This window comes from Dipodomys merriami, unplaced genomic scaffold (genome assembly GCF_024711535.1).
Source record: "Dipodomys merriami isolate MVZ:Mamm:240054 unplaced genomic scaffold, mDipMer1.0.p SCAF_122, whole genome shotgun sequence".
NCBI lineage: Eukaryota > Metazoa > Chordata > Mammalia > Rodentia > Heteromyidae > Dipodomys > Dipodomys merriami.
The window spans coordinates 79,211-93,649 of NW_027202516.1; the positions used below are offsets into that span (position 1 = coordinate 79,211).

Genomic DNA, 14,439 nt, shown 5'->3' on the forward strand with positions numbered 1-14,439 from the left:
AGTGGGAAGCGTGGAGTTCAACCCCTAGTATTGCCAAAAAATAAAATCCAGGTTTCTTCAACATAAACTGGAGACAACACTGAGAACTCTTGCTCTTAAAAAGTTCATGGCACAAATTCACCATGGTAGGCATTACAGGATAGGAATTCAGTTTTGATAAGTATTTCCTTTGAGTGACAGTCTACACTATAGGAACCACTGTCCTTAGAATATGTACACACACCTTCCTAAGGTAAAAAGGCTATTTTCCACATAAACGTCATGTCATATTGTGAAAATGCTTGACAAAAATCAGGATCACTGCTTTTAGAAAGGAATTCACCTCTCCCATGATCTCAGATCTCAGCCTGCTGAGTAGCTAGGATTTCAGGCATGAGCCACCTGGCACCCAGCCAATTTTGCTGTTTTGGTCTTTTTCATCAAATACACAAAATATACAACTGGAGCAAGAGAGAGTAATGAAAAAAGCATCTTTCAAAGGAGGAATCAGAAACTACCAGGTAATAATAAAAAACACAAACTTCATTTCAAAAATATTCATTAACTTCTGTTGAAAAAAAATTCACATTTAAAAAAGAAAAAAAAGGATTAAGTAGCCTTTAAAAATAATATATATGGCATAAGTCTGGATAAGAAAAATAAACAGAAGCAAAAAAGGGTAGGTGAGTCTGATCAAGGTTTTGTATGCATATATGTACATTTGTCAAAATGAAACTCCCCATTCAACAAAAAAAAGCAGGGGGGAGAAACCACTGTCCTTAGAATATGTACAGAACTGCTTCATGTCAACTACCTCACCTGGCCGTGTCATGAATCTCCAACTGGATGCATACACAAGAAAGCTAACTCCAGTTGTAATATATGTAAAATGCTGAAGAATTCACAGTATTGGCATCACAAGTATCAGAAAATGTTTTCATAATAAATTTGTATTTTCATGTGTGGATTAAAATTAGAAAATTAAACCCTGTGCGAAAGGAAATTTTTTTGAGTAAATTCAATGTATGCAAGCAAAACAGAACAAAAGCAGCAGTGGAGGATAGTTAATATGTAAAGAAAAAGCAATCAATTACTTAGGCTTCTTTATTCACAGATCTGAAAGATTACTTCAGTAACCAGGAAAGCTGCTCCCATAACTGTTTACAGTGTTATTGTACATTCTCTCCAGGTTATTTACACAGGATGAACCCAAAATTCCTATAGGTTAACATTTTAAATGATTCACTAGACTGAAACTCTAAATTTTACTCAGTAGATCTAAAAACTGGCATTATGTTAAAAACAAAATGATGCATTTTACAGAAACTGTTGATGATGTAACAATTATTAAAAAAATGCCTGAGCATAGGTCCTGAAGACTGGGCGTTTCATAAAGGTCATGTGTAAAAAGGTACATGACTTAATATGCCCTCTAACTCTGTACTTCAGGTCTCCCTATTCCATTTCTCTGAACATGTATCAGAGCAATGATTTTTATGATTGTAGCAGAGATGAAAAGAGCAGTTAAGAGCACCATTGAACTCTTAAGTTCTCGTAAATCTGAAAAAAGTATGCTCCCTTTCACATACCTAAGATATTTGAAATGAAGAATATAAGTGGGTCAAATATAGCACTGTATCAAGTAAGTCAAAAAACTTAAAGAATGCATTATATAGTTCCAAGCCAGCCTCAGCTCTACCAAGACTGTCCAAAATTCAGTAAACAAGTCCCTGTGACATAAAACCTAAGAGAAAAACCCAACACTGTCCTCCCACTCCCCAACCAGTTCCTCTCCAACCACTCCTACCAAAATAACTTATTAAAACCTATCTTGTCTAATTGCAGTTGCATCTTTATGTGGCGTCATCGCACAGGGAAATGTCACTCTAACATGTACTAAAGAAGAAGTATAATAATGCTAGAATATACAGGTTATAATTTTTTTTATCATATCAGTGTTGATAGAAGTTCTAACAGCAATGTGACACTTGATCAGGAAAATCTTGGGCTGTAAGCTCCACGTCATGTCTTCTTTTATTTTTCTTTAAAAAGCTAGCAAATAAAAAGCACATTGAAAGCAGGGAGGCACCATTGTAATCTCCAAAAGATAGAAACCCAAAAAAGGGGAAAACCAGTGCTAAAATCAAACTCTAAAACTCTCAATGATTACAACTCAGTGGAAATTCTCAAAATCACTAAAACATTCCAGAATACATGCTTTCACTCTATTCCATGTAATACACAAAATTTATCTACATAATCTAACAGTTGCTTTAGCTATCAATATCAAATTTCATTCCAAAAGTTTGATTGTTTTGAGATGATAGTATTAGGCTGTTAATGTGCACCATTAAAAAAAAATACCTTCAAAAGAAAAACTGATTTTCCATTATGACCTTTATACTTTATTGCTAGTTTTCTCCAACCAAATAAAATCATGTAAGATTTACAGTCTCAGAGCAGCATAACAATTTTCTGATTAAGAAAATGGCTGTTGTCTTTTTTTTATCAGATGCATTGACTACAGTTTACAATGACAAAACATTTCCACATATATCAGCTACCATACTATGGTTCTTAAAATGTTCTAAAGTGATATAATTGTAAAATGAGTGGCTCCATCTATTATTTATCCAGGACTAATGTAGGGTTTTGGAAAAGTCTTTATATAGCTCCAAAAAAGTTCTCACCCTAAACTCAATCTGCTTTCCCCCCCACCCCAAATTTTCCCTTCAATATACATATCACTCACTCACACTCACACTCACACTCACACACACACACTCACACACCTGTTGCCATGTGGTTTTTTGCAAAACCCACATTGCTTGCTGGGAGTCCACATGTGTTTGCTTTCAAATGAGGAGTTATGGTCTGAACCTTCTCTTTTTACAGTGGCTATGTTGTCTGGAATGAATAATGGTGGCTCATCCAAAGAAAAACTTCTGCTGCTTCTTCTCTGACGAGGTTGTAAGTTCTTGTCAGTTTTTTTTAGTTTCAGTTTATCCTCCTCCTTAAAATGCTCAAGGACTGCATGTTCATGTTCCTCTTTCATATGACTAGTGATTCTCCCTGATGGTGCCTGTTGCTGAGGCTTATGGCACTGTTTCTGGCTGGAATGTACCAAGTGTCCAGAATGTACTTGATGATGAGGCTCCTTAGAACAACTAGGTTGACTATGAAGTTTATCACTAACAGAATGAGTTAAAGGTTTTGGAATTTGCACTAAGTTTTGATCCTGTGCAATATTTTTCCACATAGAATGTGTATGATTTTTTGCTGATTTAACTCCAGAGTTGGAACTTTGAGTCTTTGAATCCTTATCAACTTGCTTTTTCCTTACTTTGACAGGCCTCTGCTGAGATTCTACTTCATCTGCATTTCGTTTCCCATTTTTAACATTTTTTGTTTTGTTAAAAACTTCTTGTTTTGCTGACACTACTTTTCGTGGAGTCTCTGTAGTTGTGTTTTGCTTAGGATGAGTTACAGGTTTCATATGTTTAGATTTTAATTTTTTTGGCTCTAAGATGCTTCTATCATCCTGAAGGTTTGTGGTTTCATGTGATTCTATTTTAGTATTTTCTGTTATATTTAACTGTTTTGGATTTTGATCTGGCATATCACAAATACTATTTTTTAAAACATTGGTTACTGGCTCAAAAACACAGGTATTGACTTCTAAATCTGATTTATTAAACTCAGTGCTCTGTAACTGTGCATCATGAGACTCCATGTCTTCACAGTAATCCATTGATTCAGTTTTATTTCTTTGAAGGAACTTTTCAGTTTTATCACCACCACCCACAGTATTCTTCAATTCCAAATGATCCTCAGGTGCTTCATCCAAGGAACTAGACAAACCTAAGGCTTTTGTTTCTGTCTTATTTAAATCTGTACAAGCAGCATCACCAGAAATGTCAGAAGATTCAGGTTCTTCAATAATTTGGTCATCTGTACAGGATAATTTTACTATCTCCTTTGATTTTTGTTTAAGTTTTTCCTTTGCCTTCGCTTCTTCAATAGTCTCACCCATTTTACCCGAAACATTCTGTTCATCATCTTCTTTATCTGAAAACTTAAACAATGGGCCACTAACAGTCTCAATTTTACATTCCATCAGAGCTTCAGTTTTCTTTTCTTCAATATTAACACAAGTCTCTGAAAGAAGAGGACAATTTAATTCATGAGATGGCACATTTGCTTCTCCCTGATTATCACACTTATGTTTGGAATCTAATCCAACTTCATCCTTCATTTCAAGGCAAGATGACAATGAAGACTGACTCGAAGACAATGATACTTCCGGTACCACTTCAACTGGATTAATATATCGGTTGCTCCTTTTATTTTCCTTATGGTACTCGGATTTTAGTGGTGCTCCAACCTCTTCTTTAATCTGACACCGTTCTGGTTGTTTCACCCCTGCTTTGGGAGCAGTTATAGTCTTCCCAGATGCTTTTTTTGTGCTACTTAAAGATGCTGCATTGGAACGCTTGGCAATAGTGCTTTGTCGCAAACTTCTTCCTTTTTCTATCGTAAGGGGGAGAAAAAAAACAACTTAGCTTCTTTGCCATGTGCTCTTATTTCAATATAATTTAGAATATATCACTTTAACCTATGAAACTTACAGTGACCATTTCAATAAAAAACATACTAAGAGCCACAAAAAAAAAAGGATGAATGAATCTCAATTTCTGTTTTCAGTGGTTTTACATTTGCCATTTTAGAATTGTAACTATTCTTTTGTGTGTGTTTGCTGGTCTTGGGGCTTGAACTCAGGGCCTGGGCACTGTCCCTAAGCTTTTGTGCTCAAGGCTAGTACCCTACCACTTGAGCCATAGCTCCGCTTCCAGCTTTTTAGGTAGTTAATAGGAGGTAAAAGTCTCATGGACTTTCCTGCCCTGGCTTCTAACAAAATACTCAGATCTCAAGCCTCCTAGGTAGCTAGGATGAGCCAGGCATGAGCCACCAGTGCCTGGCTTCAAACTATCCTTAAGATAGTTTGAGCTCTTCAGCTCAAGGTAAGCACTCTACCACTTGAGCTACAGCACCACTTTTGGTTTTCTAGTGGTTTATTGGAGATAAGAATCTCATGGTCTTTCCTGCCAGGGCTGGCTTTGAACTGTGATCCTCAGATCTCAGCCTCCTGAGTAGTTAGGATTACAGGCGTGAACCACCAACGCCTGGCTTTCTGGCACATCTTCTAAAAGAAGAAAACACCAAACATTGGAAAGAGAGTGGGAAAAGAAATCACTGAATTAAAAAACAGCTGACAAATGAATATTAAAAATATGAAGCTACTTCCAAGCTAATGCTTGTAAACACACTATTTTCTTTTTTGGTATGGTACAAGGAGGTTGAACTCAGGGACTTGGAACTGCTGGGCAGGCAATCTACCACTTGATCCATGCCTACAGACCCCTTTTCCATTGGATATTGTCAAGGTAGGGTATCATTTTATTCTGAGCCGGGCATTAGGGATGTGTTCAATAATTCTGAAAAACTATGTAGTGTTGGATGTAGTTTGGTGGGTAAGTGCTTGCCTAGCAAATGTTAGCATCCTGGGTTCGGTCCCCAGTACCCTCCAAAAAGAAGACAAAAAACCCCACAAAACTCAGGAAAAATAGCCGGTGCTAATGGTGAGTGCTAATGGCTCACACCTGTAATCATACCTACTCAACAGGCTGAGATCTGGGAGTCACCGTTTGAAGCCTCTGAGACTCTTATTCTAACTTAACCATCAAAAATCTGGAAGAGGAGCTGTGCTCAGGCAGTAGTTATTAAACCTTGAGTGAAAAAGCACAGGGATAGCACCTAGACTACAAGTTCAAGCCCTAACACAACCAGACCGCGCACATACACATGCACACATGAACACACACACAATAGTATATTACCAATTCTTCGTCATATATTAAAATATATATATTTAAAATAATTAAAGCAAAAATTTTACTCAAATAATTTTTAAAGGTCTGAACTCTTGAAGTGAAGAACTTTTAAGACTGGTCATTTATTATCATTTAATACACTTTTAACCCCTTTGCTAAAAATGACAAAGGAATCAACTGTGAAGATATTAGATAAAATATTGTTTTGGCACAGTAAGTAATGTATTAAAGGATAAAGTTACTTGTCTTCTAAGTAAAAAGTGCCAGCAACCTGTAATCCTAGCTAGTATAGCTAAGTACACAGGAGGCTAAGATGTACAGACCAGTGTTTAAAGTCAGTCAGTCCTGTTAGGAAAGTCTTATCAGACTCTCATCACTAACTATTGGAAGTGGAACTGTAGCTCAAGTGGTAGATGCCCAGCCTTGGTAAAAAAAAAAAAAAAAAAAAAAAAAGGCTAAACAAGAGCATGAAATCCTGAGTGAAAGTCTTACTATCAACAGAAATGAAAGTGCCTTGATTTAAAGATTGGCTTAAATATACATTTGGAAATTAGAAATACTAAACTTGATAATACATACAGAAATATCAACAACCCAAGTTAAAAGGACAAATAGGGGGAGAAAAGTAAGCAAAATAAAGAAAATGAAAGGGCCAACCTATACCATTTGACACTGCATTACAAATAGCAATGCCTGTCACCTGTTCCCAGAAGGCAAAGTTTAAGAAGAAAATCAATGAAATAATTAAAGAAAAATGTCTGGAATTGAAAAAGTCTAAAAAATGTCCATTTCAATAGATAAAAATACACTTATGAAAGATATATTACCATGAAATATCAAAACACTAGAGCTGAATGAAGATGGAAGAGGATTCTGTAAATACAGTAAAAACTGGTAAAATGTCAAAATAATCAAAATAAGTTCAGTAACTCCCAAGTTAGAAAATTGAGCAATACTCTCAAAGTATATGGAGCATATCTTTCAAATTTCTGGGGAAAATGGGTTTAACCCTTAAATTCCATGTCCAGCCAAACCATGATTCCATCCAGGGTAAGGACAGATTCAATACATTTACAGACATTGAAGGTGTATACAAAAGAGATGTTTATACTCCCTTTTCTCAGAAAACTGCATAAGAGATACATCACAGAATGAAGGCAGTGAAAAACGAAGAATCAGCTACCATAATAAAGCACAAAGTATTGACTCCAGAAGAAATTAGATTCCTAGGTGTGTTGTATCATAGTTACAGGGCTAACACAAGTCTACCTAGAAACAGATCAGAAGACAATAAGAGATACTTCCTCAGTAAAATGAAATGGCAGAATACAGAAGGTGAACACATTTCTTTAGAGAAGATTTAGACAAATGGCAGAGTGGTTGGGGTACAAATGGAGGAAGGTCTATAGTAAACCAAGCAAGTGAAAATTGAAATCAATGAGAAGCAAAAGATAAAAATTTCTACAAAAGAAAAATAACCAGATTAAATATTCTAAAAAAAAAAATACATATTAGGTACAAGTTGTCATGTCGAAAACGAACTTTACAACTTTGGTGTGGGGGGGGGAGGATTGGGTGGGAGGGTAGGGGGAGGCTGGGAAGGGATGTGAAGGATAAACAAAGGAGGAGGCTGCAATGCTTGATAAGAAATGTACTCATTATCTTGCCCATGTAATTGTAACCCCTCTGTACAGTATGTTCACAATAAAAAATAAAAATTAAAAAAAAATTACATATTAGAAGAATTAGAAAATGCACTTTTTTGTCACGGAGATAAGAGTAAAGGAAATCTTTATCATCCAAAGTGGAGATCAATAGATGAGCACCAACATTAGAGTAATTTAAAAAATAAAAATATTGGGGCTGGGATGTGGCGTAGAGGTAAAGTGCTTGCCTAATGTGTGTAAAGCCCCCGTTTCCATTCCTCAGTACCACATCAACAGCAAAAGCTGGAAGTGGCACTGTGGTTCAAGTGGTAGAACGCTAGCTTTGAACAAAAGGAGCTCACAGACAGTGCCCAGGCCCTGAGTTTAAAACCCAGGACTGGTTAAAAACAAAACAAAATACACACACAAAAACAATATTTATGCATATTATTCAGTGACATGGAATTATATACCAAAAATAAAACTAACCAGAAGAGTTCGTTTCTTTTTGGCATAGGAAAATGGACAGCTAGGGTATATAACAAATTGGTACCATCTCAGGCTGATTACCAAGCATAATTCATACTAACAAAGTTTTTTTTTTTAATTTTATATCTGTTCACCAAGTTTACAACCTAACACACCTGTTCTTACAGCTCTCCTTTTCTAGGTAGACCTCTTTGGAGAGATTACCTTGTGCCATTAAACGAGGTGATTTTCTTGGTGATCTTACTGAATTGTCTTCTACTTTGTCCCTCAAATTTCTGTTAGGTAAAATCAATTCTTCTTCATCAATGGTATCATTACCACTTTCTTTAACAACTCCTTCATCCATAATATCGTCAAGACCAACAACTAGAAAAAAATAAGAACAACAAAAAATTAACTTTAAAATATATTGAAGTTTTAAGTATTTTAAAGGCAGTAAAAAATGAGTTTTAATACTGCACAGTCATAAAAATCTACATCTACTCTTAATGCAAGTGACATTACCACTACCGAGCTTTGATGAACTTCTACCTTTCGGGGTAATAAATAAAAGTACAACCGAAATCTTTCCTGATTTGACCTCAACTATTACTTATCAATTGCTATGCTCCTCCCTTGAGAATATGACAGCTGGAACATTTAATTATCCCAATTCTACTTTAAGGTAGTACATAAAAGAGTTCCATACCTTGAAAAGCTTCTGATTCTAAGTTCAGTCCTAAACCAAAGAGTCTTAATTCTACCTGGGATCAGACTACTGAAAGACTTTATGCTATATGCTTAAAAGGAGTACTAACGATGTATTTTTCAGTGGCACAGAAGAGAAAGAGAGGTGGGGATGAAGGTGAGAGAGAGGTGAGGGGAAGGAAGAGTGAAAACACAAGAACAAAAAGAAAGGGAGAAATTTTAGAAAATAATCATCTTAACTCCTCATTCATCCAAACGTAGGACAAACAGGTAGTTCATACAGCCACATACTTATATTATTCTAGCAGGGCATCAGTGACTCAGTCTGTAATCCTAGCTATATTCAGGAGGTTGAGATCTGAGTACTGAGGCTCAAAACCAGCCAGGGCAGACTAACATGAGACTCTTCTCCAATTACCCAGCAAAAAGCTGGCAGTGGACGAGTAAGTGATAAGACTGCCAGCCTTGAGCAAAAAAGCCAAGCAAAAGTGTTAGGCCCTGAGTTCAAGACCCACATCAAAACTATTTATTTGAAAACTGACATTAATAAAGACACAAAGTCATTAATTAGGGAGCGGAAAGGAAGAATGGAAAAGGATTGAAGGATACTGAGGAAAAAATAACTGCTAGTCATATCAGGTTTATTTCTATATAGAACAAATGCCACTTTACTAACCAACGTGTGTAAGTAATTAGAAATGTGCATTTGTAACAAAACATATATGAAAAATGTGATTATATAGAATGTGACTCAGAATCTTAGCTAAAACATGTAAACTTGATGGTCACTTACCCTATGAGTTTTATCTCTAAAATGAGAGTAGTATCTGTCCTACCTCACAGAACTGTTGTGAGGATCAAGTGAGATGATGAAAGAAAACACTCTGTAAACTTTAGAGCACTATACAAATATTAGTTATTATCTTCACCCTAGGGCTAGTCAACAAGTTATCTACTCCTCATCCAAGTAGAACTTCATTTAAAAGAGCTCATCAAGAGAGTGGTCTATCCTAAAATTTAAAGAGAACAAATTCTTCATAAATATACTTTCAAACAGTACGTAAATCTTTTAGAAAAGCATTTGATAACAAAAATGCTAGCCAGAGAACACTCTGAGCCTATTTGAAAATAATAAAATTCATGTGGTTTAACATTTAGATGGGGGGAAGATTAGCTGGAAATAGATAAAAATTCTAACAGTAAAGTAATAATTCATATCAGTAAAGAGTAAGAACACATTTTTTTTCTATTTTCCACATGACTTGTTATAAAGCATGTATTAGCCTTAAAAAACAGAGCCCAGGGCTGGGAAGGTGGATGAGTGGTAGAGTGCTTGCCTAGCAGGTATGAGGCCCTGGGTTTGATTCCTCAGCACCACATAAGCAGAAAAAGCCAGAAGTGGCGCTGTGGCTCAAGTGGTAGAGCGCTAGCCTTGAGCTGAAGAGCTGAGGGACTGCGCCCAGGCCCAGAGGTCAGGGCCCATGACTGGCAAAAACAAAACAAAAAAACAAACAGAGCCCATTTTTTTCTAACCACTATACTATCCTCACTATAGTTACGTTAATTAGAACTCACTTAAGATTGTCATTAGGGTTCAGAGATAGGAGAACTCCAGCTAGGCTGTGGTGGAATAGCCAGTTATTCCATGATGAAGTATTTATGCTGCCACAGATTTATGAAAAAATTTGAATTTGACAAGTATATTCATTAATAAGCAAACTAAGACTATTTTTCACCAGTTTTCTCTAACAGCTTAGAAATAATATATACATTTCACAAGTTCCTAAAAACTATAGGAAAAGTGTAATAGATTGCTATCAGTGATATCTCTAGTGACAAGGCAGATAAGGTATAATGTTACTATTATTGCTTTAGTTACTGTTGTTTTATCTAACTTTTTTCTTCTTCTTTTTTTGCTGTTCTCCAAGTTTTCTACAATAAGGAAGTATTTTAGTGTGTAATCAAGGAGAAAGAAAACAAAACTGTCTATGTTGAAAGGAATTGAAAGGGTATTTTACTAATTGTACAGCCACTCGTTAACTTGTGAAATATCATCCCTTCCCTTATCTAACTACCAGGCCCTTCTTTTCAATATCCTCTTCTTCAAGAAGTCTACCTAGCAGCAGACCCCAACAAGTTCAGTCCTCTCAGTCTTTACACTTACTCACTCACTCATCCCTAGGTAACCTCATGCAGGGACGGACTTCATAGGTAATTCCTCCAGCCCCAAATTCACATCTGACCTACTACAGAGGGTAAATGGACTGCCATTTGTTTGTATAACATGTTGAAAATTAAGAGTGATTCCATACGTATTCTCTGACTGACAAAAAAAACTGTTCTCTAAGGGTATTCCAAGCAAACAGAACCTCCATTCATTTAGTTCTGCTTGCTTAAAACTCTAGAACCATTTTTAGCTCCTCTCTTTATATCCAGGCAATCAGTACACGATCCAACAGGGGCAGGGTGTCAGTGCTCATGCCTGTAATCCTACCTTACTCAGGAGGCTGAGATCTAAGAATCAAGTTTTAAAGCCAGCCCAAGCAGGAAGTATCTCCAATTAATGACCAAATTAAAACAAAACATTAGAAGCATAGGTGTCATTCAAGTGGTTGAGCTCTACTTTGGGCACAAAAGTTCAGGGACAGTACCCAAGCCCCGACTGGCACAAAAAGAAAAAATTACAAATCATCTGACCATTTACTACTTTCAGCTTAAAACTATATTATAAATCACCATTCTTCCTCAGCAAGGCTATGATAATCTACTAGTGTCCTAGGCTCCACTACTGTGAATTCTCTCCCCACAAGTTTATTCTCAACAAAGTTATCCCTGATCCCTTTCTATTTTTCAAGACCCTCCAAAGCTTTCTTTACACATTTAAGTTTAAAATCCTAGTCAAGAGTCCAGAGAACCCTAGTCAAGAGTCCAGAGAACCCTACTCAATAGTCCCTACTTCTCAGACTTCAGCTCCCACCATTATGATTTTCTCTACTGTCATCTCTGGACAAGAATGAGTACATCTTGTCCCATGGTTTTTGCATTTGTTATTCCCTCAGGATGGAGGGTGTTTCTCTCAGATAACTATGTTACTTTACTCTCTTGCTATATTTTGATTTAAACCAAGTATAACCCATGACAAACCTTTGCTTAATCAACCTATGTAAAACAGTACATACTCCACCAGTGCTTATTGAGCCTTAACTATTTGACATTACAGTAAGTATTGAGTTCTTTTTCCATTTTAGTGTAAACTCTAAAAGCCAAAACGTAGACTAGTTAGTATACATAGAAGGGTCTCCTGAAGTATTTGGTACATAAAATAATTAGAAGGATATGTCAAAAAAATAAAATTATGATAAGAGAAAAATGTTTCCAATAACCTAATGAAAAAAATTAAGAGCACAAATTTTAGGCAAAAGTATCTGGGTAATACAAGAAAGAAGGGTAAAGATCAATTCCAGGAAATAAAGAGATCAAGAAGGTAAACTGTTAACGAGAAGAAAAACTAAAGAAATTCACTAGTTTGTTGCAAAACACACAAATCAGGTTATGAAATAAAGGAAGAAATGATAGCTATTACAGTAAGTAAAATTAATCTTATTTCCGCTGATTCAAATTATAAATATTGACAGACTAGGATAAACTGAAAGCTGAATCAATATTTGAAAACATTAACAACTATTTTTACATGTTTTAGACAGGATGTTATTGTCACTAATTTTTTTAAATAAAGAATTCTTTCAGAGATACACAACTAAAAGATAAAATCATGTTTGGTCTAAGCCCAAAAGTAATCTCCAGTGAAAAGAGGGTGTTAGAAAAGAGAGTGAGGTACAGATAAAAGTAAAACCAATTATTAAAAATGGATGCTATTATTCACAGTTTCATATTTCACTGATCAGATCCCAAGTAAGAACTTCATTCCATGTTTAGCTTACTTCACTAGAACTCAGATCTTAATGTCCTCCCTCCCACGGTGCACATTTTGCCTAGGACTCCAGAGAAGCCACTGGCAATTGGCAGAAGCCTCTAAGACACAGGGCCTAATCAAAGTCTTCAAGTCATTTGGAATGTGCTCTTGATGGGCAAGGCATCAGGCAGGGAACCTAGGCCTTCTCAGTCAGCAAACCAGCTCATACTCATACGACAATCTGCTACCCTCCTAGCTAACTGATAATGAATGGCTCGAAGCTTCAAAACTGTTTGCAAGCCGGGTGCTGGTGGCTCCCTATAACCCTAGCTGCTCAGGGAGCTGAGATCTGAGGATCATGGTTCTGGGCAGCAATGTCTGTCTATGAGACTCTCATTTCCAATTAGTCACAAGACACAGCTGGAAGTGGAGCTGTGCCTCAAATGCACAGTGGCCCAGGATCAACATCAACAACAACAACAAACCACACATGCATGCACGCACGCACGCATGAACGCACGCACGCACGCAAACACATACACACAACTGTTTGCCAAAATGAATCTTGTTTTGTTTTAGGTTAACCACCTCAGATGTTTGTTATAGTGACAGAAAAAACTGACACTTTCACTCAAATGGAATAAAAAAAGAAGAGATAATCAAGGCCAAGTCTAGAATTCTTGAGAGAATCCCATGTTTCAACCCTTAATCCCCCAGAGAATTACTCAAATAGTCTGTAGCAGCCCTGGAAAAAAGATTTTTAATGGTTACATATACATCATTCAATGGAATATAAACTACACAGAATCTGGAATTTGCCATTTTTTGCCTTCTGATATATCCTTGGTGCCTCAATATATCCCTTGTAGGAATATCCAATGAACAAATGCATGAATGGATAGAAAAACTTTATGAATCTCTAGTCTATCCTACAAGCTTAGAACTTTCATGTTCAACTATAATCAGTTAACCTTACTAACTAAAAGGGTTAGAAAAAAACTTCTCTACATCATAGTAGTATAGAATAAACCCTTGCAGAACTCAAAGAAAACTATTCATTTTTAAACTAATAGTTTAAAAACAGATTAAGCCTGGGAGCTTGTGGCTCACGCCTGTAATCCTACTCAAGAGGCTGAGATCTGAGAATCTCAGTTCGAAGCCAACCTGGGCAAGAAAGTCAATGAGATGCCTATCTCCAATTAAACACCAAAAAAGCCAGAAGTTGAGCTGTGCATCAAGTGATAGGGCTAGCCTTCAGCAACAAAGCTCAGAGACAACTTCCAGACCCTGTGTAAGCCCCAGGACCAACAACCCCAACCCCCTCCAAAAAAAAAAAAAAAAAGATTAGGAAGAGACATAAATACAAGAGGGTAAAAAGAGCTGATGACTGGGGCTGGGAATGTGGCTTAGTGGTATAGTGCTTGCTTAGCATGCATGAAGCCCTGGTTAGATTCCTCAGCAACCACATACACAGATAATGCAGGACTTAGCACAAGTGGTAGAGTGCTAGCCTTGAGCAAAAGAAGCTCAAGGACACTGCTCAGGCCCTGAGTTCAAGCCCTAGGACTGGCCAAAAAAAAAAAAAAAAAAAAAAGCTGTTAACTCACAAAAATACAATTAATAGATTCGAGAATACACTTACAAGGTAAAACTTAAGGAACTTTAAATAAGCCTATTTAAAAGACATGATAGAAAACAATGTTAAAATCTGTAAGAAAGTTGGAGCACATAGTTATTAGTCATGAACGGTAGCAAATGCCAGTACAAGGAAGACTCAGGTGAGAGGTCAGCACAGGCTATAAGATAGGTAATATATAACATAAATAATGGAGGA

At 36.5% G+C, this 14,439-nt stretch overlaps 1 protein-coding gene across 6 annotated transcripts in view; it reads right to left on the reverse strand.

The window, feature by feature from the left end:
- The window catches only part of Phf3 (PHD finger protein 3), a 70,986-nt gene that overhangs the window by 31,714 nt on the left and 24,833 nt on the right, over window positions 1-14,439 (reverse strand). For 4 of the 6 annotated variants that reach the window (XM_070017217.1, XM_070017219.1, XM_070017221.1 and 1 more), the window contains 2 exons: window positions 8,210-8,371; window positions 2,772-4,509 (listed from right to left, as the gene is read on the reverse strand). In XM_070017217.1, coding sequence (XP_069873318.1) covers window positions 2,772-4,509; window positions 8,210-8,371 — 1,900 coding nt within the window. Of the gene's footprint in view, window positions 1-2,771; window positions 4,510-8,209; window positions 8,372-14,439 lie in introns of those variants that run through there. The other 2 variants (XM_070017218.1, XM_070017222.1) reach the window with 2 other exon arrangements.